Genomic DNA, 27,388 nt, shown 5'->3' on the forward strand with positions numbered 1-27,388 from the left:
ACAGCCCCGCCATAGCGGCTGAAGGGGCGGGCGCCAGGGCTGAGGGAATCTAAGCTGCTCCGTGGTGCAAGATGGCGGACATCTCCTTGGACGAGCTCATCCGGAAGCGGGGAGCTGCTGCAAAGGGGCGGTGAGCGGCTTTTTCTCCCTTCGGGGTTTAGGGCCCGCGGCCTAGCGCGGCTCGGGGCGGAGGGAGCGGCTCGGGCGCGACGCGGAGGGCTGCCTGCGCCCGCCCCCTGCGTAGCCGCGCAGCTCATTGGCCCCGCCGCCGCCGCCGCCGCCGCAGGCCCGGCAGTCCAGCTGCCGACTGGCTGTGGGCGCCGAGGCTCGGGCGGGCCAGGGGAGGCTGGCGGGCCGCTCCCGGCGGTGGGGCCGGGGCTCCTGGCTCGTGGGAGCGGCCGACGGGGGTGCCTTCCGGAGGGGTGGGTCTGCCCTCCGGGTCCCGGGGGTCTCCCTGGCGCAGCCCCCTCCCCCGAGGAGCCCGGCCCTTCGGCCCGGTGTCTGCACGCTCTCAGCGCGGCCTTAGTTAGGGCGACGGAACCTGAGCCGGGCAGTGACTTGCTCGGACTCTGCCCGGACCTTTAATTCCCACACGGTGCGCCGGTTCTCCCTTCCCGGCCGCTCCTGTGAGCTCCCGCCTCCGCGCGTGCGGCGTGCGGGGCACTCGAGGCGTCTCCGTGTACCGGCCGCCTCGTTTGCTGTCTCGCAGCCCTGCCGGCCGGCCCGCAGCGTGGTCCCCACTCTGCAGATGCGGAGCTCGAGGCGGGGAGAGTCGAGTGACATGCCCGAGGCCCCAGGGAGCGAGAGGCGGGGCCGAGTGCGCTGAAATTGCTGGCTCGGGCCTGCGGAGAAACGGGGGGCGGGCCGGGGCTTGGCCTGCAGCTCCCCGGTTCTCCGAGAAGGCTGGGTCAGAGTGAGGAGCTGCGGAGATGATTTGCAATATGCGCCCCAAAGCCTCGGGACCCTTAAGTGTTGTGGGTCACCTCCCGCCTCTAGGAGCTCCAGCTGTGTGAAGGAGCGGCCCTGGGCCGTGGTTTTCCTGCGCACGTTCGTCTGCATGTTTGTAAACAGCCAGGCTGGAAAGACGCTTTACGTTTTTCCCAGCGAGTCATTCCCCGGCGGATGTTGATCGACACCTCCCTGTGCCCGTAGCACATAGATTCTCTCCCTTGCTGCCTGAACTGAATCCTCCCGGCCTCGCCACAGGTCTGGGCCCCACGGCACCTGGCTTCTGATTCACGACTCTGTTCATTTCCTCAAGCGTTGCCCGGGAGTAATTCTCGCCTGGGGCTTTCCTCCAGTGACTGGTGTGGCATTGGTGCTGCGTGCTCTGGCCTCTTCCAAACCCATCCCGGTTTCCTAGGTTTGCTCACCAGCTGCGGGATGAGCCAGCGTCCCAGGACCCGCGCTCTGCACTACCTCTCCTCAGTGCCTGACTGCAGGTGCTCTCTGCTGGGTCTGTACTGTTTCGGCGTGGGTGTGCAGGCTTCTGTTGGGTCGTGGGTGGGGCTGCAGGGACAGGGACTGTGCATGCAGCCAGGCAGACCTGGTCCCTGGCAAGCCCCATTGTGGGGTTGTGCCCCCCTGGCCAGGTGACTTCTGAGCTGGGCAGTTTCCTCATTTGTAGTAATGGTTGCTGGTAGATCGCTGAGAGGATGGACTATACCAGTTTGTAGCCGGTAGTCCAGGTGGTACGTGTTCAGCAAGTGATGGCTATTCTCATGGGCCTTTCCTTAAAAGAGTAGACCCAGACCCTCTGTCATGGGGACAAGCTAGGTAAGTATTGGGGCCCAAGAGTCAGACTGCCAGAGTTCAATTCCCTGCTTCTCCCACTTGCCATACGTTCTTATGGGAGTTACTTAACCATTTTGTTATCTATAAAACGTGGGCAGTGCTGCCTGGCCAGTGTGGCTCAGTGGATTGAGCGTCGTCCCATGGACTGAGAGGTCCCAGTTTGATTCCTGGTCAGGGCACTTGACTGGGTTTCAGACTCAATCCCCAACAGGGGTCAGGCAGGAGGCAGCTGATCGATGTTTCCCTCTCTCCCTTCCTCTCTCTCAAAAAAGTCAATACAAATATTTTAAAACTTTTTATTTATTTATTTATTTATTTATTTATTTATTTATTAATCCTCAGTCGAGGACATTTTTCCATTTTTTTATTCAGGTAGAGTGGGAGGGAGAGAGAGGAACAGAGAGAGAGAGAGAAACATCGATGTGAAAGGAACACATCGATTGGCTGCCACCCGCATGACCGACCAGGGCCGGGGACAAACTGTAACCAAGGTACGCGCCCTTAGCGGGAACCGAACCCGGGTCTTTCAGGACCGCAGGCTGACGCTCTAACCGCTGAGCCAAACCGGCCAGGGCTTAAAACTTTTTAAAATAAAATGTGAGCTGTACTTACTTCATTAGGCTATTGTCAGGAGTAAGTAAATTAATATATCTTCAAAAGCAATGAGTACCAGGTGCTTAACTAAGTACTAAGACGTTAGCAGTTTTCAGTATGAGAATATTGCTTTGCTGTTATGTGCAGATTGGATTGGGGGAAATGCAGGCAAAGAGACTGGCGTGGAAGAAACTGGACTGCGTGCTGTGTTTGCGTTAAACCTGCTGGAAACTCCTATTTTTATTTTACTTGCACAGCCAACAAAGAGTAAAACTAGATCTGGGGGTCCCTGTCAAGAAATGTAAAAGGTGAACAAATGCATTTTCTACAGTAAATATAATCAATTCTACATGCTTACTAGAAGATTCCTTAATGGGAACTTGGGTTTAATGTTGCGTGGCTGTCCCAGGAACTTTAATCTTAATACTTTAGGAAGAACCTGTGATTATCTCAGAAAGTATTCTTCCTCTTAATGGAAATAGCAAAAGACAGCCGGTGGAGGTGTAAATAGCCTCTTTCCCCACAGGGCATAGGATGTGCTTGTACTTTAGAGCAGCCATTCTGTTTCTTGTTCATTGTGCCTTGTAAGACAAGAAAGGGGTCGTTAATCATTATTATTACCTGGCCCCAATGAATTACTAGAGGTTTCCTTGATTAACATGACATAGAAAGGGAGGGGATGGTTTTGAGTACTAGTTCATCCAGGCCACAATGAGGCACTGTTTTTCCCCACGCATAGCACATCTCTAGTTGCTGAAGACTTATGGATGAGTCTCCTCAGGACAGCACTGGGCACCAACTGCCCTTCAGGCCTGCCCTTCTGGTCAGTTTCTTCCTTTAGATATGAGAGCATCGCTGATTAAGTTAGTCAAGACAACCTCTCATTTCATTAATTCTCAGGATAGCTCTCTGTCTGCCGCATCCATGTAGTTAGATGAAGGTGGCAGGCAGCCTTAGTGGGAAAGTTGGGCCTTGAGTGTGTTGATGAACAGCCCTGGGCCACATGGCTTATCTGAGGAGTCCTTGGAGCCATGGGGTTAGGGAGTTAGAGAACTTTAGTTCAGGTCAGGGCTCTGGTCTGGGTCCTCAGTGCTTGTTCCTCTGTTGAAATAAGATAAAGGAAATGTATACCTAAAACAAAGAGGAATATTCGTTATTACATAACTCAGAGGGGAAGAATTAAGATTTAAAATGAAATAGCTACATAAGACTCTTGGAGGGTAAGAGGTTAGTGTGTTATTTTTATTTATGTCTCTTTGGTATCTAATTCAGGATTGACCCAGGGTAATAGAACCAAACTGTGTTTTCTCCCTATAAAGATGCCCTCGATACACATGTGCTTTAACCCAGAGACCCCCATGAATTAATATCCACTTAATCCATGCCCCCGTCATTGGCCTGAATCCTTTGGACTGGACATATGTCCAAAGCCAGCTGCCACTCTGTCCTCCTCAGATAAACCCAAGAGAGTGAGGCATTCCTAGCCCCATACAGGCCCTTTTTGGTCATTATATGTGTCTCGGCTCCAGTCGGGGTCTAGGGGAGAGAGCTCAGGCTCCAGTGGGCATTTGCCCTCTCACCCACAGCACTCTTCCCAAGATGAGACCCGTGGAATACCTGGCGAGTGTCTGGAAGCTGGATGTGACGGGTGGGGCAGTTAACATTTACTGAGGCCAAAAGTGCACAGTGTGTTTCAGGAACATCAAACAGCCTGTGTTTGGAGGTGAGGCTGCAGGCAGAAGTTGGGGCCAGACCAAGGGGCTCCACTATGAGGTTAGACTTTGTTAGGGAACCCTCAACAGTTCCTAGAGCAGGAGGTAACATAATTGACTCTATGTTTTGGAGACCTACTTCTTGCAGGAATGTTTATTTGAAAAATTCCTGATGACTAATGCCTGCTCTATAACCAGTACTGCTACCTTGTGGGATGAATAGCTGTCTTTTCATGCAGGAAGAGGAGCAGTGATTATAAAAAGCCTGAACACTGAGACCTCCTAAAGCTGTTCATGAGAGGAGTTGAAAAGAACTGGTGTGACCAGGGAACTGAGTGCATGGACTTGATGGAAAATAGCTTACTCACTACAGCTACATCTCCCTCCCCTAAATATATTGTTTGTGCTGTTACAGTAGATAACATACTATAGCACAAGGCTGGCAGTTTTTTGGTGGTCTTTCTTGCCTGGCAAGCAGTATGATGTATGGGTCCCACAGGTGTGCCCATCCTCGGTGTGTGCACTCACCCTGTGGTCACTAGAGAGTGTGCTTTCCACCTGGACATAACTGAAGTCCTAAGATTTTCCTTAGCCCGGGGACAGTAGTCACCCTTTCTTAACCCTTTAAGTTTTGGTCTTTACTTTATTGGCTTAATTTATTGGTACTTCAACGAGGTATAGTGAAGTTCAAATCCAACCTTCACCATTATAGCTCTGTGATTTAGGATTCTCTCCTTGAATCTCAGTTTTCTCCTCTATAAGATGTAGATAATAACCTGATTCTCAGAGTTTATGGACCTTTAGCAAGTACTCACAACTTTAGTTAAGGTCAACTTTTTTTAAAATTTGTTTTCCTGTATTAATTTTTTTTAGAGAGAAATGGAGAGGAAGAGAGAGAGAAAAACATCAATGAGAGAGAACATCAATTGGCTGCCTCCTGCATGCCCCCCACTAGGGATTTAGCCCACAGCCTGGGCATGTGCCATGACCAGGAATCGAACTGGCGACCTCTTGGTGCATGGGTCAACGCTCAACCACTGAGCCACACCGGCTGGGAGAGGTCAACTTCAATGTGTGTTTGTGTGTGTATGTATGTATATGTATATATATATGTATATATATATACACATATATATGTATATATATTGATTTTAGAGATGGAGGAAGTGGGGGAGAGAGAGAGAGAAACATCGATATGAGAGAGAAACATAAATTGAACCAGTGACCTCTTGCTGCATGGGTCAACATTTAACCATTGAGCCACACCAGCCGGGCAAGATCAACTTTTTACTAAAATCTTTCATATACCCTGATAGTTAATTGCCCCTTTGTGGCAGACATTGCTTATCAACCATAGGCTCCTGTGAATTCTCCATAGAGCACTTAACAGCATTACTGATTATCAGAGAGTAGATTGTTGAATATGAATACAGGTTACAGGGGCCTACTCCTTTGTCCCTCCTAAGTAGGTTTACTAATTTGCCCATTTTTTCATTCTCTGTTCAGGGATATGAAATTTGTTTTTAAGAATTTTATTCTCGCCCTGGCCAGTTTGGCTCAGTGGTTGAGTGTTGGCCTACAGACCAGAGAGTCCCAGGTTCAGTTCCCGCTAAGGGCGCGTACTTCGGTTGCAGTTTGTCCCCGGCCCTGGTCAGTTGTGCGGGTGGCAGCCACTCGATGTGTTCCTTTCACATCGATGTTTCTCTCTCTCTCTCTCTGTTCCTCTCTCTCCCTCCCACTCTACCTGAACAAAAAATGGAAAAATATCCTCAGGTGAGGATAAAAAAAAAAAAAAGAATTTTTTATTCTCTGTGTAGTCATTGATTTGATTACGATCACTATAGATGCTTGTCTTTTCTAAAACTTCATAGAAATGGAGTCTTTCAGTATGAACTCTTGTCTGTTTTTACTCAGCATAGTGATTTTGAGCTTCATCTATGTTATTTGGTGCATCAATAGTTTATTACTTTTTATTGCTGGGTAATATTTTATTGTATGGATATACCACAGTGTATGTCCATTTATCTGACGATTGGCATTTGGTGCGTGTGGGTTTTTTTTAATCCTCACCTGAGGATATTTTTCCGTTTATCTGCAGACAGAGTGGGAGGGAGATAGAGAGAGAAAGGGAGAGAGAGAGAAACATTGACGTGAGAGGGACGCATCGACTGGTTGCCTCCCACATGACCCCAACCAGGGCTGGGGACGAACTGCAACCAAAGTACGTGCCCTTGACCAGAATCAAACCCGCAATTCATTGGTCCACGGGCTGATGCTCTACCGCTGGGCCAAACCAGCCAGGGCTGTTTTCAGATTTTGATGATTATGAATAAAAGCTACTCTAGCCCTGGCCAGTTTGGCTCAGCGGTTAGAGCGTCGGCCTGCAGTCCGGAGAGGCCCGGGTTCGGTTCCCGCTAAGGGCACGTACTTCAGTTGCAGTTTGTCCCCAGCCCTGGTTGGTTGTGCGGGTGGCAGCCACTCGATGTGTCCCTTCACGTCGATGTTTCTCACTCTCTCTCCCTTCCTCTCTCTCCCTCCCACTCTATCTGTACAAAAAATGGAAAAATATCCTCGGGTGAGGATTAAAAAAAAAAGAAAAAAGAAAAGCTACTCTAAAAAATAAGGAGCTCATTGTTCCTTTACTTATTAAAAATAATCACTTTCAGTTGGTTATCCCTCCCCCCTTTATAGGCAGTGTTTTCTTTCTTGAATGATTGGTGAAGTTGGGTATCTTAGTTTTTTAAAGCGCAATTGATGCCATGGAGGTTAGATTTGCCTCATTTCATGGTATTGTAAAATAACACAGTGTCACATGATAATAGGGTCTTACCTCCTTTAGTTAAAATATCAGGTACCTTTGGCAATGAGGAGACCCTGGTGATGGGAGGATGTGGGATTTGGAGAAGGCAGACGACGATAGGAAATCTTCAGGATAGGCTCAGGTTTGAATTAGGATGTGTCTGACCCTCTCTGGTGGATGTACTCATCAGTTAAATCTTCCACTGTTGATGTTTATGCAGTTTGGTTCCATTTGTAATGCCCTACTTTCCTGAAGCCCCTGATGGAGGGTCTGGATCTCACCCTACTTGGGGCAGGCAAGATCCTTGTGGGTCCCATTTTTAGGGTCAGGCCCAGGGTTACTCTCTATGCCCTGGCTGCATGGGCAGGAGCTTGGAGGAGCGATTGGTGGCCAAGATCCTAGCAAGGTGTTGCACTAGTCTGTAGGGGCTGGACAGAGGGCTGTTTTTACAGAGGCAGCTTTCAAGAACAGCCATCATTTCTCCCCCTCACCTCCCCTGGGGCTTGGAGTAGGAAGAAGGGAAGCTTGGAGCCTGTTATAATGGAAGGATGGTGGGCTCTAGCATCAGGTAGACCTGGGGCTCAGTCCCAGCCATGCCACTAGCTCTGTGATTTGTGTCTTACAGAGGAGATGGCAACTGACACATTGTGGGCCTGGAAGGATAATGATAGGAGCCCTGTAAGGTCCTTGACACTTAGCAGGATCTCAGGATCGGAAAGCTCTTTGAGCTTTTGTCATTCCCTTGGTGCCCAGTTGACACTGGTGAGGAACTGCAGGGTGTGCCCCTAAGAAGCTCTTAGTCTTGCAGGAAATGCAGACTTATAAACAAATCATTGTGATGCAGCATGGTAAGTGCCTTAATGGAAGCTTTGTCCAGCACTTGAATGCTCCTAGGAGGGAGCCTCCTGCTGTGGAAGTGATACAGAAGAATGGGAGGGGAGCAGGGAGCTCAGTGTCTCCTGCTGCCAGAGCTATAAGAGCAAAGGAGCCCCAAGCTAGTCTGTAGTGGGCATTTTCCATAGTCTGTCCAGAATGCCCTTTGACACACTACTCCTTCCAGACACCCTGGGCTTCTAAGCCTGCCTACCGCCCTACAGGTGTCCAGTTGCTTGTGGTGTCCCCATAGGCTTTGGACTTTCCTAGAACAGGAGTCGGATGATTATTTGGGTATCTATATGCCCTCCACCCCAAAATTGGAGCCTCAGGAAGCCCGTTCTTACTATGCCCTTTTTGGTGACTTGATTGCCTGGCCCAAGGCCTCTGCCATCAGAAGGGTTCAGTACCTAGTGAGTGAAGGATTTCATCTGGAGTACTTTCCACTAACTTTGGTTTTATCTGTCCGGGCCTTAAGTGTTGATCAGAATCTTTCCCCCATTTTATGAGTAGGTCTTCAGTAGCAGCTCCTGGTGTGAACTGAGGACCTGTTGCTTTCCTTTGATGGGCATCATTGACAGATGTAGGGAGTTGAAAGCATTAAAAAATAAAACCAGTGGAAGCTAAAAAATTTTTTTCCTTCCCACCATCTAAGTTCTAACAGAGACAGATTAACAGAAGAAAATTAAATTTTAATACATGCACATGGGGAATTCATATAAGCATGAAAATTTCAAAGGCAAAATTGGGTATATAGTATAGGTCATTTTGGACAATGGAGTTAGGGATCTGAAATTTCAAAAGTGAGAATAGGCCAGTTGCAAGTAATTGAAAAAGAGCAGAACATACATGGCAGGTAAATTTTTGCTAGGCAACCAAGAAACAATTGGGGGGGGGGGTTGGGGGGTCTAGTAATCAAGCTCCTGCTTATTCTTATCTAATTGCTACGGTGATTGTGTAAAGGTTCTCTTCCTGAAGCAGGTGTTTCCATCTGAATCTCTTAGGAAAGGGGGGAGAGTCAGAATTTCTTTCTGAATCTTTTGTCTCTTAATAAACAGCTTAAAATCTTATTCCAGTTCAGCTTCAGGGTGGCAAATCCTGCCAGTTGATTGAGGGTGTAGGGCTTTGTCAGAAAGTTTGTGTTATCTTCATGAATACCAAAGGCCCCTCAGTGTAGCTGCAGGTTTCTGTGGTCCCCCACAAAGCAGAGCCTCACTATTGTTCTTAGCTTTGAAGGCCACAAAGCCCAGAGTAGCCCAGTCCAGGGAAGGATGGATACTGTCTGCCACACACAACTGTTTCCCTCTCCCTAGTTGTGCTTATACTTTTCTAGCACCCCCATCTCCCATTTACTGGAGAAACTAGGGCAGGGATGAACACATACACCCCCAAAACCTAATCTTATGGCTTCCATAAATGACCCTTTCCGCTCTCCTCTGCCCAGTTCTTGGATAAACCCACTGGAAAATATTTTAAATCCTAAAGTAATTTGCCATTTTCACAGAAAGATGGTACTGTGCATCATTCTGGCCTACTGGAGGCTGCAAGTGTTTATATTGTAAGGATAGTGAAATGATGGTCCAGATTTTCTTTTCCTTGGTACCAGGCTGACTCACCTTTTTTTGTTTGTTTGTTTTTTATTATTTTTATCCTCACCCGAGGACATTTTTGCACCTGTCTTCAGACAGAGCAAGAGGGAGAGAGGGAGGAAGAGAAAGAGAGAAACATTGATGTGAGAGAGACTCATCAACTGGCTGCCACCCACACAACCCCAACTGGGGCTGGGGACAAACTGCAACCGAGGTACGTGCCCTTAGAGGGAACCGAACCCGGGACTCTGGTCTGTGGGCCAATGCTCCAACCGCTCAGCAAAACCGTCCAGGGCCTGACTCACCTTTAGATGTGCTCTTGTTGTTAGTACAGGAGCTGGTGGAGAGGCAGTCACTCCGGCCAGTTGAAGAAGAGGCACTAGGAGGATCTGGTGACTTGCCCATTATGAGGGATGCCTACTGGGAGGACAGGGCAATGATGTGGGGAATGGCATAGGAACTTGTTTGCTCAGCAGAGTTTCGCCTTCTAACACCAGATCAGAGATTCTCAACACTACTGTTCCCCAGGCACACCTGTGAGTAAAATATGCAGATGCCAGGCTTTCACCCAGATTTTAGATTCAGTAGCCCTGGGGTAGGATTGGACAGCTGTATTTTTAGGGAGCTTCAAAGGAGTTTCTGAGGCTCAGCCAGGGCTCAACACCACCTACAAAGCTCTGGGCCATAAGGAAAATTATAAGACATTGAAGGAGATACAAATAAATGGAAGCATATACCGCGCTCATGGATAGGAAGAATTAACATTGTTAAAATGACCATACTGCCCTGGCCGGTTTGGCTCAGCGGTTAGAGCGTCAGCCTGCGGTCCTGAGAGACCCGGGTTCGGTTCCCGCTAAGGGCGCGTACCTCGGTTGCAGTTTGTCCCCGGCCCTGGTCGGTTGTGCGGGTGGCAGCCACTCGATGTGTCCCTTTCACGTCGATGTTTCTCTCTCTCTCTCTCTCTCTCTCTCTGTTCCTCTCTCTCCCTCCCACTCTACCTGAACAAAAAATGGAAAAATGTCCTCGGGTGAGGATTAAAAAAAAAAAAAAAATGACCATACTATCCAAAGCAATCTATAGATTCAGTGCAATCCCTATCAAAATACCAATAGCATTCTTCACAGAACTAGAACAAATAATCCTAAATTTTATATGGAATCACAAAAGACCCCAAATAGCCAAAGCAATCTTGAGAAAGAAGACCAAAGTTGCACAAATCATGTTACCTGATATCAAACTATACTACAAGGCTATAGTAATCAAAACAGTATAGTACTGGCATAAAAACAGACACATAGATCAATGTAACAGAATAGAAAACCCAGAAATAAACCCATAGCTCTCTGGTCAGTTAATCTATGACAAAGGCAAGAATATACAATTGGGTAAAGACAGTCTCTTCAATAAATGGTATTGGGAAAACTGGACAGATACATGCAAACAAATGAAACTAGACCATTTATTTTCAAGACTCAAAACCATAAAACTTGTAGAAGAAGACATAGGCAGTAAACTCTGTGACACTGCTCTTAGTAATGTTTTTTTTAATATATCCCCTTAGGTAACGGAAACAAACAAAATAAATGGGACTACATCACACTAAAAAGATTTTGCACAGTGAAGGATACTAGCTACAAAATAAAAGGACAGCTTATTAATAGTAGAAGATATTTGCCAATGATACATCCAGTTAGGGGTTACTACCCAAACTATAGAAGGAACTCATATAGCTTAACACCAAAAAGACAATCCGATTTTTAAAAATGGGCAGAGGACCTGAATAGACATTTCTCCAAAGAAAACAGAGAGGGCCAGTAGACATATGAAAAGATGCTCAACATCACTATCATCAGAGAAATACACATTAAAACCACAATGAGATATCACCTCACACCTGTCAGAATGGCTGTCAATAAGTAAACGGGGAGGGGGCACTGAGGGGCTGGGTGAAAGAAGGTGAACAGATTAAGCAAAAAAACACACCCCAAAACATATTTATGAACACATAAACACAGACAGCAGTGTGGTGATAGCCAGAGGGAAAGGGGGTTGGGGGAAGGTAGAGGTGGGCAGAATGGGGATAAATGGTGACAGAAAGAAACTTTGCTTTGGGTAATTGGGCGCATGATGCAGTGTGCAGATGATGATTCGTTGAGTTGTATACTTGAAACCTGTATGGTTTTGTGAACCAGTGTCACCCCAATAATCTCAGTTTAAAATTTTGGTAAATAATGTGTTTATTATTGATTTTAGAGAAGAACGGGGAGAGAGAAACATTCATATGAGAGAATAACATCAATAGGCTGCCTCCAGCTCACCCTCTACTGGGATCAAGCCCACAACCTCGGCATGTGTCCTGACCCGGAATTGAGCTGGTAACCTCTTGATGTATCTAACAGCGCTCAACCAACTGAGCCACATTGGCCACAGCTCAATTAAAAATTTTTCCAGAGTCTCAAAGAAAGTAGTCCTGCCCAGTGTGGCTCAGTTGAAACATCTTTCTGTACACCAAAAGATAGTCAGGGTACATTTGGGAAGCAGCTGAATGATGTTTCTCTCTCTCTCTCAAATCAACAAAATAAAAGAATCCATTTTTTAAAGAAAGAATAACAACGAAAAGATAATATATGTCACAGCCCTGACCAGTTTGGCTCAGCGATTAGAGCTTCAGCCCACGGACCAGAGAGTCCCAGGTTCGGTTCCCACTAAGGGCACGTACCTCGGTTGCAGTTTGTCCCCGGCCCTAGTTGGGGCCGTGTGGGTGGCAACCAGTCAGTGTGTCTCTCTCACATCGATGTTTCTCTTACACACACACCCCACCCCCCGCTCTATCTTAAGATAAATGCAAAAATCTCCTCAGGTGAGGATAAAAAAGTACAAATAAAAAAAGATAATAGATGCCACATGAGAAAGGTGCTAACTTCATTCCCTGTCGGACCATGTAATTGGTCAAATAAGTATAGAATAGGCATAGGAAAAACAGGTGTTCTACTCTTTGATATTAAAATGCCCATTTTTTGTTGTGCTGTATATAAAATCAACAAACAAGGGTTGGTGAGGATGTGGAGAAAGGGGAACCTTCGTGCACTGATTGCAAATTGGCGCAGCAGCTATGGAAAACAGTATGCAGGTTCCTCAAAAAATTAAAAATAGAATTACCATTTGACTCAACAATCCTACTTCTGAGTATTTATCTGAAGAAACCCAAAACACTCATTTGAAAAGATACATGCATCCCTATGTTCATTGCAGCATTATTTACAATAGCCAAGATCTGGAAGGAACCTAAGAGTCCATCAGTAGGCAGTTGGATAAAGAAAAGGTGGTACGTATATACAATGGACTATGTTTGGCCACACACACAAAAAGAAATCTTGACGACAGCATGGATGGACCTATGCTAAGTGAGATGAGTCAGACAGAGAAAGTCAAATGCCGTATGACTTCACTTACGTGTGGAATCTAAAACACTATGCCATGAAGCACTAGGCCATGGAACAGGAAGGAGCCCCATTCTCCCTCCTCTCCCAGTACAGGATGGGGAGAGAAAATGGGCATATGTACTAGAAACCCTGGAAGAAGGGAGGGTTTCCCAAGAGGAGGCCTGGCTCTGGGAGTTGGAGGTCCCAGGCGGCTGCCATAGAAGCAGTGTTTGTGGTGGCTGGAGTGGAGAGGCCTCGTCGTGGGGCGGCAGTCGGGGGAGGCAGATGCCTACAGACCTCAGGAAGGGCTTCCTGGTCCTGGAGGGGTCTTCTGTTCACTCTTGAAGCCACTGAAGGGCCAGCAGTAGCCACAGGAGAGAATGAGGTTTATTTAATGGAGTTTTATTCGTTTCCAATTTCATTTCTGAATTTAACAGTTTTGTTATTGTAGAGCATGCACGGGGAACTTTTTTCTGCCAGGGGCCATTTGGATATTAAAAACATCATTCATGGGCCGTACAAAGTTATCAACTTAAAGTTAGCCTGCTAGCCCTCCTGATTTGGCCCAGTGGTTAGAGTGTCGGCCGGCAGACCAGATAATCCCGGGTTTGGTTCCCGCTAAGTGCATGTACCTCAGTTGCAGTTTGGCCCTGGCCCCGGTTGGGGTCCTGTGGGTGGCAGCCACACGATGTGTCTCTCTCTCATTGATGTTTCTCTCTCTCTCTCTCTCTCTCTCTCTCTCTTCCTCCCTCTTTCCCTGCCGCTCTATCTAAAGATAAATGCAAAGATGTCCTCAGGTGAGGATAAAAAAAAAAAAAATTAGCCCTGGCAAGTTTGGCTCAGCGGTTGGAGCATTGACCTGTGGTCCCGAGAGACCTGGGTTCAGTTCCCACTAAGGGCACGTACCTCAGTTGCGGTTTGTCCCCAGCCCTGGTTGGTCGTGCGGATGGCAGCCACTCGATGTGTCCCTTTCACGTCGATGTTTCTCTTTCTCTCTCTCTGTTCCTCTCTCTCCCTCCCATTCTACCTGAACAAAAAATGGAAAAATGTCCTCCGATGAGGATTAAAAAAAAAAAATTAGCCTGCTATATTTGGTCAGGCATGTGTTAGTTGGTATTGATTTCAAGGGCCTTATACAGCCCAAATGCCGCACATTCTCCACCCCTGTTGTAGAATACTATGTGTGTGTGTGTGTGTGTGTGTGTGTGTGTATACATATATTTGGTGTTTGTCACTGGCACATCATTTCTAAAACCTTTGGGATTACGTGAGTGATACGGATGATAGGAGAGTCTGGTTCTAATGAGGTGGCTCTTGTTGGGCTCCTAGATAACTAGGATGGGGGCAGGCTGGTCATCAGAAAAACCTAGGCATAGTTAGCCGATTGGAACTTACAGCACTGTCCTCTCCCTGGACCTCCAGGCAAGAGAGGGCCTAGAGATAAAGTTAATCATCAGTGGTCAGTGGTGAGTCAATCATCCTTACGTAATGAAACCTCTATAAAAACCCTACACAATGGAGTTCAGAGGTTTCTGGGTTGGTGAACACATTAACATGTTGGGAAGGTGGTGAGCCCTGCAGGGCTCAGAAACGACACCCTTTCCCTTACACCTTGCGGTATGCATTTCTTCAGTTTGGCTGTTCCTGAGTTGTAACCTTTATAATAAACCAGTATTAGTAAATTGTTTTCCTGTTCTACCAAATTATCTAACTTGAGGAGGAGGGAGTTGTGAGTCATCTTGATTTATAGCCCGTCAATCAGCAGAATGGAAAGTCCAGGACTTGGGATTGACATCTGAAGTGAAGGTCATCTTGTAGGAATGAGCCCTTAACCTGTGGGGTCTGCGCTAGTAGTTAGTGTCAGAATTGAAATGTAAGATACCTAGTTGGAAAATTGATTGATGTGAGGGAAAAGCCGTGCATTTGGTGTCAGTGTTGTGAATAGGAACATTTGAGACAGAGTGGCTACTTTTCTACCAAGTCCTTATATCTTCAGTCTGTTACTCCTCTTGCTCCAAGCCAGGCCCACATGTTGGCTTTCCTAGTCCCAGCCCAGTAAGGGGTGTCTGCTGGCACTGGAGGTGTGAGGCGGCCAGAGGCCAGCTGGGCACCCTTTGTTGATCAGTTAACCTTTCAAAACCTGTTTCCCACTGTACAATGGGCTTTGTGATGTCCACCTCACAGGATGCTGAGAGGGTTGACAGCATGGATGTGGAAGAACTATGGAAATTGAAAGTGCTCCTCAGATGTGTGGGGTTATGATATTTTGGGGATATGCTTATTTTATTTGGCATCATTTAGAGATTATTGTCCCTAATGGTGTCTCAAAACACCTAGTCTAGAGAGCAAAACACTTTTACCTAGTGACAGAAAGCGCTAGGCCCTCCTTCCTAATTTTGTTTCCAGTGCATAGTTAAAAGCCATAAAACTAGGAAGGAAGCCTCTATTAATTGTTTCCTCAGACAGGGAGCAACTTTCTGCTTTCTCCAGCCTCTGTTCTCTGTATTACTGCTGTTGATATCCAGCTCTTCTTAATGTGGCAATTTTTATTTGCAGGCTCAATGTCAGACCAGGTGTTGGAGGTGTCCGATCTCATGTTGGGATCCAGCAGAGCTTCCTTAGCCAGCCAGCACGAACAGCCACCTTCCAGCAGAGGTTTGATGCCCGGCAGAAGATTGGCCTCTCAGATGCCCGGCTCAAGCTGGGAGTCAAGGATGCCCGGGAAAAGCTTTTGCAGAAAGATGCTCGTTTCCGGATCAAAGGGAAAGTGCAGGATGCCAGAGAGATGCTGAACTCCCGCAAGCAGCAGAGCACAGCGCCCCAGAAGCCCCACCAGGTAGCTGATGCCAGGGAGAAGCTCAGTTTGAAGCGGAGTTCCCCTGCTTCCTTCATGAGCCCACCCATTGGGACGGTGACCCCAGCTCTGAAGCTCACTAAAACCATCCAGGTAGGTGGGGCTTTTGTCATGAATTCTAGGAAGCCAGTAACAACTGTAGATACTGGCAGGAAGCAGGGGTCAGGAATGTTTGTGCAAAATGACAATTCCCCCACGTGTTTGTATAGCAACCATATGAGGAAGGCAAAGTATTACCTGATTTTATATTAAAAGTGGGAGGGTCCAGAGAAATGAAGTTTCCTAAGTAAGATCGTGGTGGAGGGAAAAGAGAAGAAAGGACAAAACATCTGTTGAGCATGTGCTATGTGGCAGACACTTACCATCTGTAACCTTATGGCCCTGGCCAGTTTGGCTCAGCGGTTAGAGCGTCGGCCTGCGGTCCTGAGAGACCCAGGTTCGGTTCCCGCTAAGGGCGCGTACCTAGGTTGCAGTTTGTCCCCGGCCCTGGTCGGTCGTGCGGGTGGCAGCCACTCGATGTGTCCCTTTCATGTCGATGTTTCTCTTTCTCTCTCTCTGTTCCTCCCCCCCCCCCCCCCCCGACTCTACCTGAACATAAAATGGAAAAATGTCCTCGGGTGAGGATAAAAAAAAAAAAAACCATCTGTAACCTTATGTATTCCTCACTGCAACCCTGGAGTTATTACCCCAGTCTATCAAAGAAGCTCAGTCTCAGAGATGTGAGTCATCATGCCCAGAGTTACACAGCCAGTCCCTGGGAGGACCTGGCTCCACGGACAGTGCCCTGGCCACCTGCACAGCCACCACCCCACAGGGAATGGAGTCAATCTCACTTAATGTTCACGTAACTTTGGTAACAGGAACAGCAGCAACAGGGAACGTTTATTGAGCCAGGTTCATTGAGCCCTACACGTGTGTTGTCACATGGTCTCTGGGAGGACCGGTCTTCCTGTCACTCTCCTGCTTTGGGTATGAGGCACTCTGAAGGACCTTTTACTAAAGACTAAAACTGAATGCACCTCATATTTCAAGTTCAGTGTTCATAGAGAGTGCACGTGGACCCGTGAGATGAATTATGACCAGTGGGTGTTTCTAGGTTCCACAGCAGAAGGCCATGACCCCATCTCATGCCCATCCTGCTGGAATGAGGATTAACGTCGTCAACAACCACCAGGCCAAACAGGTATAGTGTGAGTGTGGATGTGTACACAAGCATGTGTTTTGATTGGACCTGATTAACTGGTGATGCCTAGCCCAAGGTTCACAATTTGCAGAATTGGGGAGGGATTACATTTGACTGCATTTAATGAGCCTGCTGTCAGGACTTGAGCCCCAGCCTCCTCAGGCACTCCACAGTCCTCCCTGCTGTTCTCGCTCCAAGTGTCTTTTGAAAGTCTGAATGCTACATGAGCTTATATTTCTTTATTTTCAGAATTTATATGACCTGGATGAAGAGGATGACATTGCAGCTCCCATTCCTAGTAAACAGATGAAATTTGCAGCCTCAGGCAACTTTCTCCACCATGTGGTAGGGTATTTTATGTTTTTCCTCTACTTTCTGTGTGTCTCCGATCAGGTGGATGTTAGAGATGGAGAATTGGCCTTTCAACTCAGAAATATTTCTTCATTTGGGTCTTAAGATTTTCAGAATTGGAACTAGTGTAACCCCTCATTTTCTAATACTGAAACCAGGGTGTTTAGTGACTTGTTCAAGTTTCCACAGCTAGTGAAGTGCAGAGCTACAGCTCCCAACTGATAGATTGGAGATTCTTTGGGAGAAATGCGGGTGGCCCCACAGGAGGAATCCCATTTTCTTTCATTTGTGGCAGGACATTCTGCATGTTTTCCTTTCCTTCATGGTTAGCTCTGGATTCCCTTGGTTAGTGTGTTAGCAAAATGACCTTTCCTGTGGGTTCCACCGGGTGCAGCCTGCTTGCAAGAAAAGCTTGATAGACTAGGTTGCTGGTCAGATACCATGCGGAAAAGGAAAGAAAGCAACATCCGGAACATCAGGCAGGTCTGTGCTGCTCAGCTCAGTCTATGACAGATAGGGAGGCCAGTGGGTACCTGAGCCAGGTGCCTTTGTTTTGCCTTCAGGGGCCCAAACGCTTGGTTTTGGTTGCTGCGCTGAATGTGTGGACCTATCTTCTGGTTACCAGTGATGCGTGAGGTTGACGATGCCAGTTTGTTACAGAGGGGCTGCTCTCCAGAAATTAGACTGCTGGGTCTGCTGCAGAGGGGGCTGTCTGCTGGCTTCTGACTAACCCTAATTGAGAACCCTAAAATGCTGTGTTTCTGTTAATTCATTTAAGACTCCTCCTCCTCCTTCCCACCCTGTGAACGGGTGCTGTTGTTACCCCTTGTTACTGATGAGGAATTAGGCACAGAGAGGTTAAATAAACCTGTCCGTTGTTGCCCAGCTTGTAAGTGGTAGACCTAGGATTCAAGCTTCAGCAGTTTTGGTCTAGGGCCGTGTGCTGTATTGGCTCTTGAAACTGAGAAAGCGGTTTGAGGAATGTGGAATCCAGCTTGGGGAGGATGTTTCATCTAAAGCAAGAGAAGCTGGTGAATTGACTGTGTCCCATACTCTGTGTTTCTTCTGGCTGCTGCATTCCTCTGCCCTCCTGAGTCAGTGCCTGGTGCACGCTGCCCTCAGTCAGCAAGACCACCTGCCACTTCAGCCTCGTGCATCTTTGTCCTTAGTACCAGGGACTTCATTGCTTTATATTTCCAACCACATCCCCAGTTAGAACTGTTTCTGCTGCTCTCCATGTGCCTGCTCCGCCAGTGTGTTCCTTGACAGTCTGGGAGCTGCTAGGGCCAGGACGGTGCATGGTGCCCCTGTATGGCCAGAACAGAAACCAGAAAGCTGGGAGTCTGGGCCTTCTTAAGAGGGGGTTCTTATGCTCAACCAGCCTGGAGCTGATGATCAGTCCATTATGATAGAAGCATATGTGGGAATGTATTTGATCCCAAGCTTTTGGCCTTCTGACCAGCCTCAAATCGTTGGATTTTTATAAAAGTCTAAATGGGCCCTGGCTGCTTTGGCCCAGCGGTGAATGTCAGCCTGCGGTCCAGAGAGTCCCGGGTTCGGTTCCCGATAAGGGCATGTACCTCGGTTGCAGTTTGTCCCCGGCCCTGGTTGGGTCATGCGGGTGGCAACCACTCGATGTGTCCCTTTCCCGTCGATGTTTCTCTCTGTCTCTTCCTCTCTCTCTCCCTCCCACTTAAAAAAAAAAAAATCTGAATGGTATGAGTGAACCTGTGGGTCCTGGTCAGAGCTGCATGGAAGCTTCCTGCCGAGGGCTTCTAACACTGGAAAGTGACTTCTGTGAGCACGCGTACAGGCTGTTTGATTTTTTTCCTTCCCTCTTGCCCCTTCCCTGCTGAAGGCCACTGGCAGCCTTTTTCGGCTTTAGGCCGCTAATGGAATTGGGAAACTGGGAGGCCTCGGGTGGGGGTTGTCAGCCCCTATCTGGACATCCAGGGTGATAGCCTCTCAGATTCCTGTTTGCCTCTTTGTTTAGGCCGGGCTGAGCAGTTCCAAGCTCTCCATGTCCAAGGCCCCCCCCCTCACCAAAGTGGTTCAGAATGATGCATACACAGCTCCTGCTCTCCCCTCCTTGGTTCGAACAAAAGCCTTGACCAACATGTCCCGGACACTAGTGAACAAGGAGGATTCCCCCAAAGAGCTGCCGCCTGCTGAGGTGAGGTGAAGGTGAAGGTGAAGGAGAGGAAGTGACCACACCAGTTGAGAGTCAGCCTGTGCTGGGTGGGCAGTGTGCTGTATGTACCCTGTTGCGTCCTCACAGCGCCTCTCTGAGGTAGGCGTTGCCACCCCCATTTTACAAATGAGCAAACCAAGGCCCAGTGGCTGCGTGTAAAGAGGACAGAGCTGTGTCTGGTGATACAACAGTTGTGCCCAGAGAGCTGCTGGGCAAATTCGGGAAGGCTTTAAGGAGAGAATGCCATCTGAGCTGGGTGGGTCTTGAAATAGGAGTGGCATTCCAGGCAGAGGCCTGAAAGGGCCTAGCGTATTGAGGAACAACAGGCTCCATCTCTTAGCATAGGGTGGTGGGGCATGCTAGGTGCTGAGGTCTGTAATGGGAGGTGGGTCTCCAGGTCACTTGCTCAGAGAGCTCTGCTGTTTGCGCACGTAACTGTCCTGTGCCTTCTGGTAACACTCTTGTCTGTGGCAGCCTATCCTCAGCCCTTTGGAAGGCACCAAGATGACTGTGAACAATCTGCACCCTAGGGTCACCGAGGAGGACATTGTTGTGAGTATTGTGCCTTGCCAGAATTTTCCATCTCAAACCACTTCTGTGTCCAGAATTCCCGAGACCACCCCCAGGTTCCATAACTATTGTCCCTGAAAATAGAGGAAGGAAGTGGGCACTGAGGCAGGAGGACTTTAGGGGTGACTTGTTGAAGGTCACAGGGACTCCACAGCTTGTGAGCTCAGGCCCATTTCTCACTGCCAGCACAGCTTGTCCCCTCTTCTGGTCCATGCTGAGGCCTGTGGATGTCCTAAGAACACCACCTAAACGGGAGCCTCCCTGAAATATGGGCATATTCAGCCATAGTGTAGCCAACAGCCAACCCAGAGCCTTCAGAATGCTTGAATGGCAGGCAGGCAGGGTGATGGCCCCAAATTCTCCCCCAACCCTAACCCCTTTGCTCTTTGCAGGAGCTTTTCTGTGTATGTGGAGCCCTAAAGCGGGCTCGGCTGGTCCATCCTGGGGTAGCAGAGGTGGTCTTTGTGAAGAAGGATGATGCCATCACTGCATACAAGAAATACAACAACCGATGTCTGGATGGTAAGTCAGGGAGAAAGCAGCTACGTCACCTTCTGCTCCTCAGTGCTTACTGTCAGGCACCAGCATTGGGAACAAGCCTTCCTCTGAGGTGGGTGAGAGGGCATCCTGGTGCTGTCACCAGTGAGGCCTGTGCACCAAGAACAGGCAGGGAGGTGCGGTCTCTGGTTGGTGCTGAGCTGCCAGCTGCCTGTCCCACAGGGCCCTGGGTTACACCCAGCCCTAGCACCTAAGCTGGCAAGCAGGGAAACACCACTTCTCCCTTGATGGTTCTCCTAAGGCATCGTAGCAGGTACTCCAAGAGCCATAGCCTCCCCCTTCCAGATGTTGTTCTGTTCAGTGCTAGGACACAGGTTCCTTATTGGACTGGAGCCTGTGTAAATGTTGGCACTGGGTGAGCTCTGCTTCTAGTGAGTAAACCACTGATTTCACTGAATTCAGATTCCTATTACTCACCTAAGGGTAGCCCGTAGAGAGGAACTCTGTCTGCCATGCTCCTATCCACTCCTTTGTTTTGTTTTTTTTTTGTTTTTTTTTTATCCTCACCCGAGGATATTTTTCCATTTTTTGTACAGATAGAGTGGGAGGGAGAGAGAGAGAGAAACATCGACGTGAAGGGACACATCGAGTGGCCGCCACCCGCACGACCAACCAGGGCCGGGGACAAACCGCAACCGAAGCACGTGCCCTTAGCGGGAACCGAACCCAGGTCTCTCCGGACCGCAGGCCGACGCTCTAACCGCTGAGCCAAACTGGCCAGGGCTCCACTCCTTTGTTTTTATCAGTGTTTGTTGAGCACTTACTGTGGAGCAAGGCCCTGTGCTAGCAGTGAATGGGCAGAACTAATAAAACAGTCCGTGGGAGTTTGGCTTGCATATCCCTAATGACTAATGAGGTTGAGCATCTTTCCATGTGCGTTTTGGCCATTTGTGTATCTTCTTTAGAGAGATGTCTATTCAGAATCTGCTCACTTTTTGAGTCCTTTTATTATTGATTTGTAAGAGTTCTTTATATATTCTGAATAGAGTCTCTTGGACAAATGGTTTATCAGTATTTTCTTCCATTATAACATCGATGAAAGAGAATATCTACTGGCTGCCTCCTGCATGCCCCCCACTGGGATCAGGCCCACAGCCTGGGCATGTGCCCTGACTGGGAATCGAACCGGCGACCTCTTGGTGCATGGGTCGATGCTCAACCACTGAGCCATACTGGCCGGGCTATAGTTTGTCTTTTCACTCCTCTTAATATATATCCATTTTAGAGCAATATATTTGCGTCTAAGCACTGCATTAGCCACATCCCATAAGTTTTGATAGGTTTTGTCTTTATTTTCATTCATCTGAAAATATTTTCTAATTTCTCTTGTGATTTTTTTTTCTTTTCTTTGACCCATTGGTTATTTAGTATTGTTTTGTTTAATTTCCATATGTTTATGAATTTCCCAAATTTTTTTCTGAGTATTTGGGACAGTATGTATTCTGTTGCTGTTGGGTAAATGTCTTTTGGGTCTGGTTGGTTTATAATGTTGTTCAAATCTTCTGTTTCTTGTTGATTTTCTGCCTGGTTCTATCCATTACTGAACATGAAGTATTGAAGCCTTTAACTATTTGTTTACTTCTCCTTTTACTTCTGTTAGCTTTTGTTTTGTGTATTTGAGGCTATTAGTTGCATGTATGTTTATAATTGTTGTAATTATTTTTTTCCTAGTGGGTTGACCCTTTTATCAGTTATAAAACGTCTGTGTTTATCTCTAGTAACGTTTTTCGTTTTAAAGCCTGTTTTAGCTTATATTGCTATAGCCACCAGGTTTCTTCGGGTTGCTGTTTGGGTGATATATATATCTCCTTTCATTTTCAACCTTTTTATGTCTTTGGATCTGAAGTGTATCTCCTGTAGATAGAATATATCAGAATCTATTTCAGATTAATACTAACTTAATTCCAGGGAGAGGTAGAAACATTAATTCTGTATGGCTCTATTCCCTCTTTTTGTTCTGTTCTTTGTTTTCTATGTTAAAAATTTTTTTCTTTATCCAATTCTTTGTTGTTATTCTCCTTGTCGGTACATTTAATTTTTCATGGATAAAGTGAAAGTCTGTACATACACTTTTTTTTGTTAATCCTCACCACAGGATATTTTTTTTTCATTTATTGATTTTTCAAAAGAATGTAAGGGAGGGAGAGAAGGGGAAAAAGAGAAACATTGATATGAGAGAGACACATCGATTGGTTGCCTCCCTCATGTTCCCCACCTGGGGCTGGGGATTGGACCTGCAACCCAGGTATGTGCCCCTGACCAGGAATCAAACCCACAACCCTTTGGTCCACAGGCTGACGCTCTAAATGCTGAGCTAAACTGCCAAGGCTGTACTTACCCTTTTCACTTAAGTTCATGGTGTACACGTTTGCCCTGTTTGCTACCCTTCTCGGTGCTATCTTTGCCAAGGTTATGTGGACCTCATACCGTGGGATTTTCTTAGTCCCTGGATTTTGCTAGAACCTGGCAGCCTCATCCCCAGTGTAGCCAGAGCTGCCAGGGGTGGGTGTTTGACTCCGGTGATGAAGGTGGCAGCCTTGTCCTTTAGTGTGAAGAGCTGTGGTCTCATGGCAGAGTCTTTTCTTTTTTGTTTTTTTAGGGCAACCAATGAAGTGCAACCTTCACATGAATGGAAACGTCATCACTTCCGACCAGCCCATCTTGCTGTAAGTCCCAATGGCCGCGGTCTGGGCGATAGTGGAGCTTTCTCCCCAATTACTCTGCTTGATCACCTCTCTGTCCTGGAGGGTAAATTCCCTGCATCACAGCTCCATCCCATTTCCTGTGTTCTGATGGCAGGCCAGCAGTTCGGGTGCTTAGATTTGTACAGAGTGGCTTGTCTTATCATTTCTGCAGGGGATTGTCTTCACAGGAGCTAGCATGAATAATCTAGAAACACCTGAGAAGAAAGGGGAGAGCAGGCCAGATATGTCCTTGCAGAACTGGGCACATTGTCCAAGGGGACGGAGAACACCTCCTGTGATTGACTCTGATGGAGATGGTTCTGGTTGCTGCCCCTCGTGCTCTTTTCCACGCCTGGCTGTACACGCCTGGCCCAGGGCTGAGACGCATAAAAAAATCTAGACTGGCAGGACATCCTTTTATAGACAAGGAGACAGACCCAGGTTGGGTATTAGACTTGCCAAGGGTTGTGCAGGGCAGGCCTGAAATAGACTTTGAAATTTAGAAAGAGACCTGAAGATGAACCCTGGATATTGAATTGTGTGATTTGGACAAGTTTTTTTTTTTTTTCGTATGCCCCTAGCGGAACCAAATCCGAGACTCTCTGGTCCGCAGGCCAACGCTCCAACCGCTGAGCCAAACCGGCCAGGGCTTGGACAAGATTCTTAAAATGTATTCCAGCCCTGGCCGGTTTGGTTCAGCCATTAGAGCGTCGGCCTGCGGTCCAGAGAGACCCGGGTTCGGTTCCTGCTAAGGGCATGTACCTCGGTTGCAGTTTGTCCCCGGCCCTGGTTGGGTCGTGAGGGTGACAGCCACTCGATGTGTCCCTTTCACATCAATGTTTCTCTATCTCTCTTCCTCTCTCCCACTCTATCTGAACAAAAAATGGAAAAAATGTCCTTGGGTAAGGATAAAAAAAAAATGTATTCCAGAGCTAGTTTGTTTTCTGAAAAGTGTGTGTTCTGTGACCTGGTATGTTTGGGAACTACTGGGCTAAACAGAGTTAAATTGATTTCTTTAACCCTGGCCGGTTTGGCTCAGCGGTTAAAGCGTTGGTCCGCGGTCCAGAGAGACCCGGGTTCGGTTCCCGCTAAGGGCACGTACCTCGGTTGCAGTTTGTCCCAGCCCTGGTAGGGTCGTGTGGGTGGCAGCCACTTGATGTGTCCCTTTCATGTCGATGTTTCTCTCTCTCTCTCTTCCTCTCCCTCCTGCTCTGACTGAATAAAGAATGGAAAAATCGCCCTGGCTGGTTTGGCTCAGTGGTTAGAGCGTCGGCCTGCGGTCCAGAGAGACCCGGGTTTGGTTCCCACTAAGGGCGCGTACCTCGGTTGCAGTTTGTCCCTGGCCCTGGTCGGTCATGCGGGTGGCAGCCATTCGATGTGTTTCTTTCACGTCGATGTTTCTCTCTCTCTCTCTGTTCCTCTCTCTCTCTCCCACTCTACCTGAACAAAAAATGGAAAAATGTCCTCGGGTGAGGATTAAAAAAAAAACAAGAATGGAAAAATGTCCTCGAGTGAGGATTAAAAAAATAAATAAATAAATAAATTGATTTCTCTACTTAAAGACTCTCAGATGTATAATATGCTAATGTGTGTGTGGCCATCCCTGAGGGACACACATTGTTTTCTTTTTTTTTTTATCCTTACCCAAGAACATTTTTCCATTTTTTGTTCAGATAGAGTGGGGAGGGAGGGAGAGAGAGAGAGAGAGAAAGAGAGAGAAACATCAACGTGAAAGGGACACATCGAGTGCACCCGCACGACCCAAGCAGGGCTGAGGACAAACTGCAACCGAGATACGTGCCCTTAGCGGGAACTGAACCCAGGTCTCTCTGGACCGCAGGCCTACACTCTAACCTCTGAGCCAAACTGGCCAGGGAGACACGCATTGTTTTCTAAACATCAAACCCCAGCTCACAGCAGGCTCATCTCAGTTTTCTCATCGGCAAATGAGAAAGATGGTAGGTTTGCTGTGGATGGAGGGAGATACAAGGTACAAAACACAACGTTCAGTGCCTGGCTTATAACAGATGCCCAGTAAATGGTGGGTCCCTCCCTGTCTAAGGCAAAACTGACAGGGATTTTGACTCTTCTCTGCTCTCCACAGACGGCTGAGTGACAGCCCCTCAGTGAAAAAGGAGAGTGAGCTGCCTCGCAGGGTGAACTCTGCCGCCCCGTCCAACCCGCCTGCCAAAGTGGACCCTGACACCATCCTGAAGGCGCTCTTCAAGTCCTCGGGGACCTCTGTGACCACACAGCCCACAGAATTCAAAATCAAACTTTGAGCGGGGAGTGAGGCAGCCAGAAGCAGGGGCAGAGGAGGGTGGCTCTGTTTCCCAAAGCTGGTGACTAACGGGCCGTCGGACTGGGGCCCCAGGCAGGGGTAGAGAGCCTCCTCACGGGCGGACCGCCTTCTGTGATGTTCTACCCTGTGCTCTTCTGTACGTTAACACTTCCTGTAGTGTGTTTCTTCTCCCTCCACCTTCTTGCCAAGGTAGGTTTGTGTTGCTCAGAGTGTCTCTCTCCCTAACCTCAGCCCCAAAGAGTTCTCTGGAAATGGGGTCCAGAATTCTCGCGTGCTTTCTTACGTCTCCACGGAATACATGGTCAGGCTGTTTGACGGACACTGCTTTCTCCAGTGGGGAGGGCCGTGCCTCCCCTTTTTGATTTTTAAACTTTTCCAACAAAGTGGAGAGTGGAAGTTCCTGCCATCCTAATGGGAGCCAGGTCAGCTCCAGAGCTGTGCCTCTCACCTGCCTGGGCAGTGGAGACGGCCTGGGTGGGCATCGGGTCACAGGCCTCCTGTCCTCTCACCACAGTTGGCTCCAGACCAGTCTGGTCTGGAGAGGGCCCTGTTGGCAAGGGCAGGGTGAGGCTGCTGCTCTGCCAGGAAGAGTGAGTCCCTAGGTCCCATTTCCCTTTTCCCTTGGGTTATGCCGAGTGCTCCACCCAGCTCTCGGCCTCTGGTTATCACTGCTGGGAAGGCTTGTGTTGTGGGCCCTCTAAGTGTCTCTAGCCCAGCACACATCAGTGCCGTTCTCACTAGATCTGACACTGCATGTGGGTCTTAGTGAAAGGGCAGGTGTTGGCTTGCTCCCAGCTCCCTGGTTCTGGCCTCAGATCTGTCTGCAAGACCATAGTCAGGGATTCTGGGAGCACATATACAGCTGCCACCAGGGGGCACTGTCTTCATTATAAGTGGCCTGTCTGGCCCTAACCAGAAGGATATTTTCCTGCCTTGGCAATGGGTGGGGGGGTGGTAAGGAGGGAGTTGAGAGAGCAAAGCAGTCCTTCTAGGCAAGCAGTAGGTTACTGCCTCGGCATGGCTCCAGGGCATTGGGGCAAAACGAGAACCCAGGGGCAGCCCTGAATACCAGGACAGCATTGCTCCAGAGTCAGTGCCAGTCTCTGCCAATTTGTTGGGGCTGTAAAGGGAGTCTAGGCTGGCAGAGCTGGAGAGAGTTGGGGAGGATTCTGGGATCGCTACAGAATCAGTAGCAAGTACTGTGAAAGGCACCAGCCTAGAAAGTAAAGGGGACTGAGACACAGCTGCTTGGGGCCAGCCCACTGAAGACAAACCTGGAAACTCGTCTTTCCACGAAGTTCAGTCTGTCGAGTGGGAAGGACCCAGGGTTTGAACCCAGCCCATCCTCCAGCTCTGAGGTTGCCTAGGCCTTGGCAAGACCAAGGAATGTGCCTAGTGGTGCTCCCTTCCCAGGTCTTTAAAGAATGCAGTTCTTGTTCCCTTCTTCCCCTTTGAACGAGTACAAATCGAGTTCTCTCAGCAGCTGGAAGACATTCCTCCTACACTTTCCTGAAACTTCTTGGCCCAAAAGAGCACCCAAGGCAGTAGGACCTCATTTCTCAGGTCCTGAGCAGTCTGGCCACGCTCGGACTCTGTTTCGAGTAGAGATGGTAAACGTTCTGCCTACGTGGTGTTACCCTTCCCAACCTCCAGTCCCGCCAGAGTGTCACTGAGCTAGGTGCAGCTGCCTGCCACCTGCACTCCATCCTCTGCACACCCATGTGGTGCATTGTGGGGTGAAGCCTGTTCGCCTCCCCTGGTCTGTAGGATGGCAACGTGGAAAATGGAAGAGAAGGTGGTGGGCCAATGTTTGTGTTCCTCTTAAACTTCCCGCTCCCCTACATTCCCAATCTGTGTCTCTTGTTCAGAAAAGGGGGAAGAGGCATTAAAGGATGGGGGAGACTCTGTTAC

General features: G+C 48.2%; 1 protein-coding gene across 2 annotated transcripts; it reads left to right on the plus strand.

The window, feature by feature from the left end:
* POLDIP3 (DNA polymerase delta interacting protein 3) lies at positions 1 to 27,388 on the plus strand. 2 transcript variants are annotated; one of them, XM_036251820.1, is made up of 9 exons: positions 1 to 130; positions 15,341 to 15,731; positions 16,735 to 16,821; positions 17,071 to 17,166; positions 19,166 to 19,345; positions 19,838 to 19,915; positions 20,326 to 20,455; positions 23,091 to 23,157; positions 25,280 to 27,388. In XM_036251820.1, the coding sequence occupies exons 1-9, from the start codon at positions 72 to 74 to the stop codon at positions 25,455 to 25,457; spliced, it is 1,266 nt and encodes a 421-aa protein (XP_036107713.1). In that variant the 5' UTR covers positions 1 to 71; the 3' UTR covers positions 25,458 to 27,388. The 2 variants fall into 2 exon arrangements, with proteins under 2 accessions (XP_036107713.1, XP_036107714.1); XM_036251821.1 differs by lacking the exon at positions 19,166 to 19,345.

Source organism: Molossus molossus, unplaced genomic scaffold, assembly GCF_014108415.1.
Source record: "Molossus molossus isolate mMolMol1 unplaced genomic scaffold, mMolMol1.p scaffold_m16_p_10, whole genome shotgun sequence".
Lineage (NCBI taxonomy): Eukaryota > Metazoa > Chordata > Mammalia > Chiroptera > Molossidae > Molossus > Molossus molossus.

What these genes read in the sequence shown, in the direction of transcription:
- POLDIP3 (XM_036251820.1), top strand. Translation starts at nt 72, where the DNA reads ATGGCGGACATCTCCTTGGACGAGCTCATCCGGAAGCGGGGAGCTGCT. An exon ending in TCACCGAGGAGGACATTGTT is followed by an intron (nt 19,916 to 20,325) that starts GTGAGTATTGTG and finishes TGCTCTTTGCAG; the next exon opens with GAGCTTTTCTGTGTATGTGG. An exon ending in TCCGACCAGCCCATCTTGCT is followed by an intron (nt 23,158 to 25,279) that starts GTAAGTCCCAAT and finishes TGCTCTCCACAG; the next exon opens with ACGGCTGAGTGACAGCCCCT.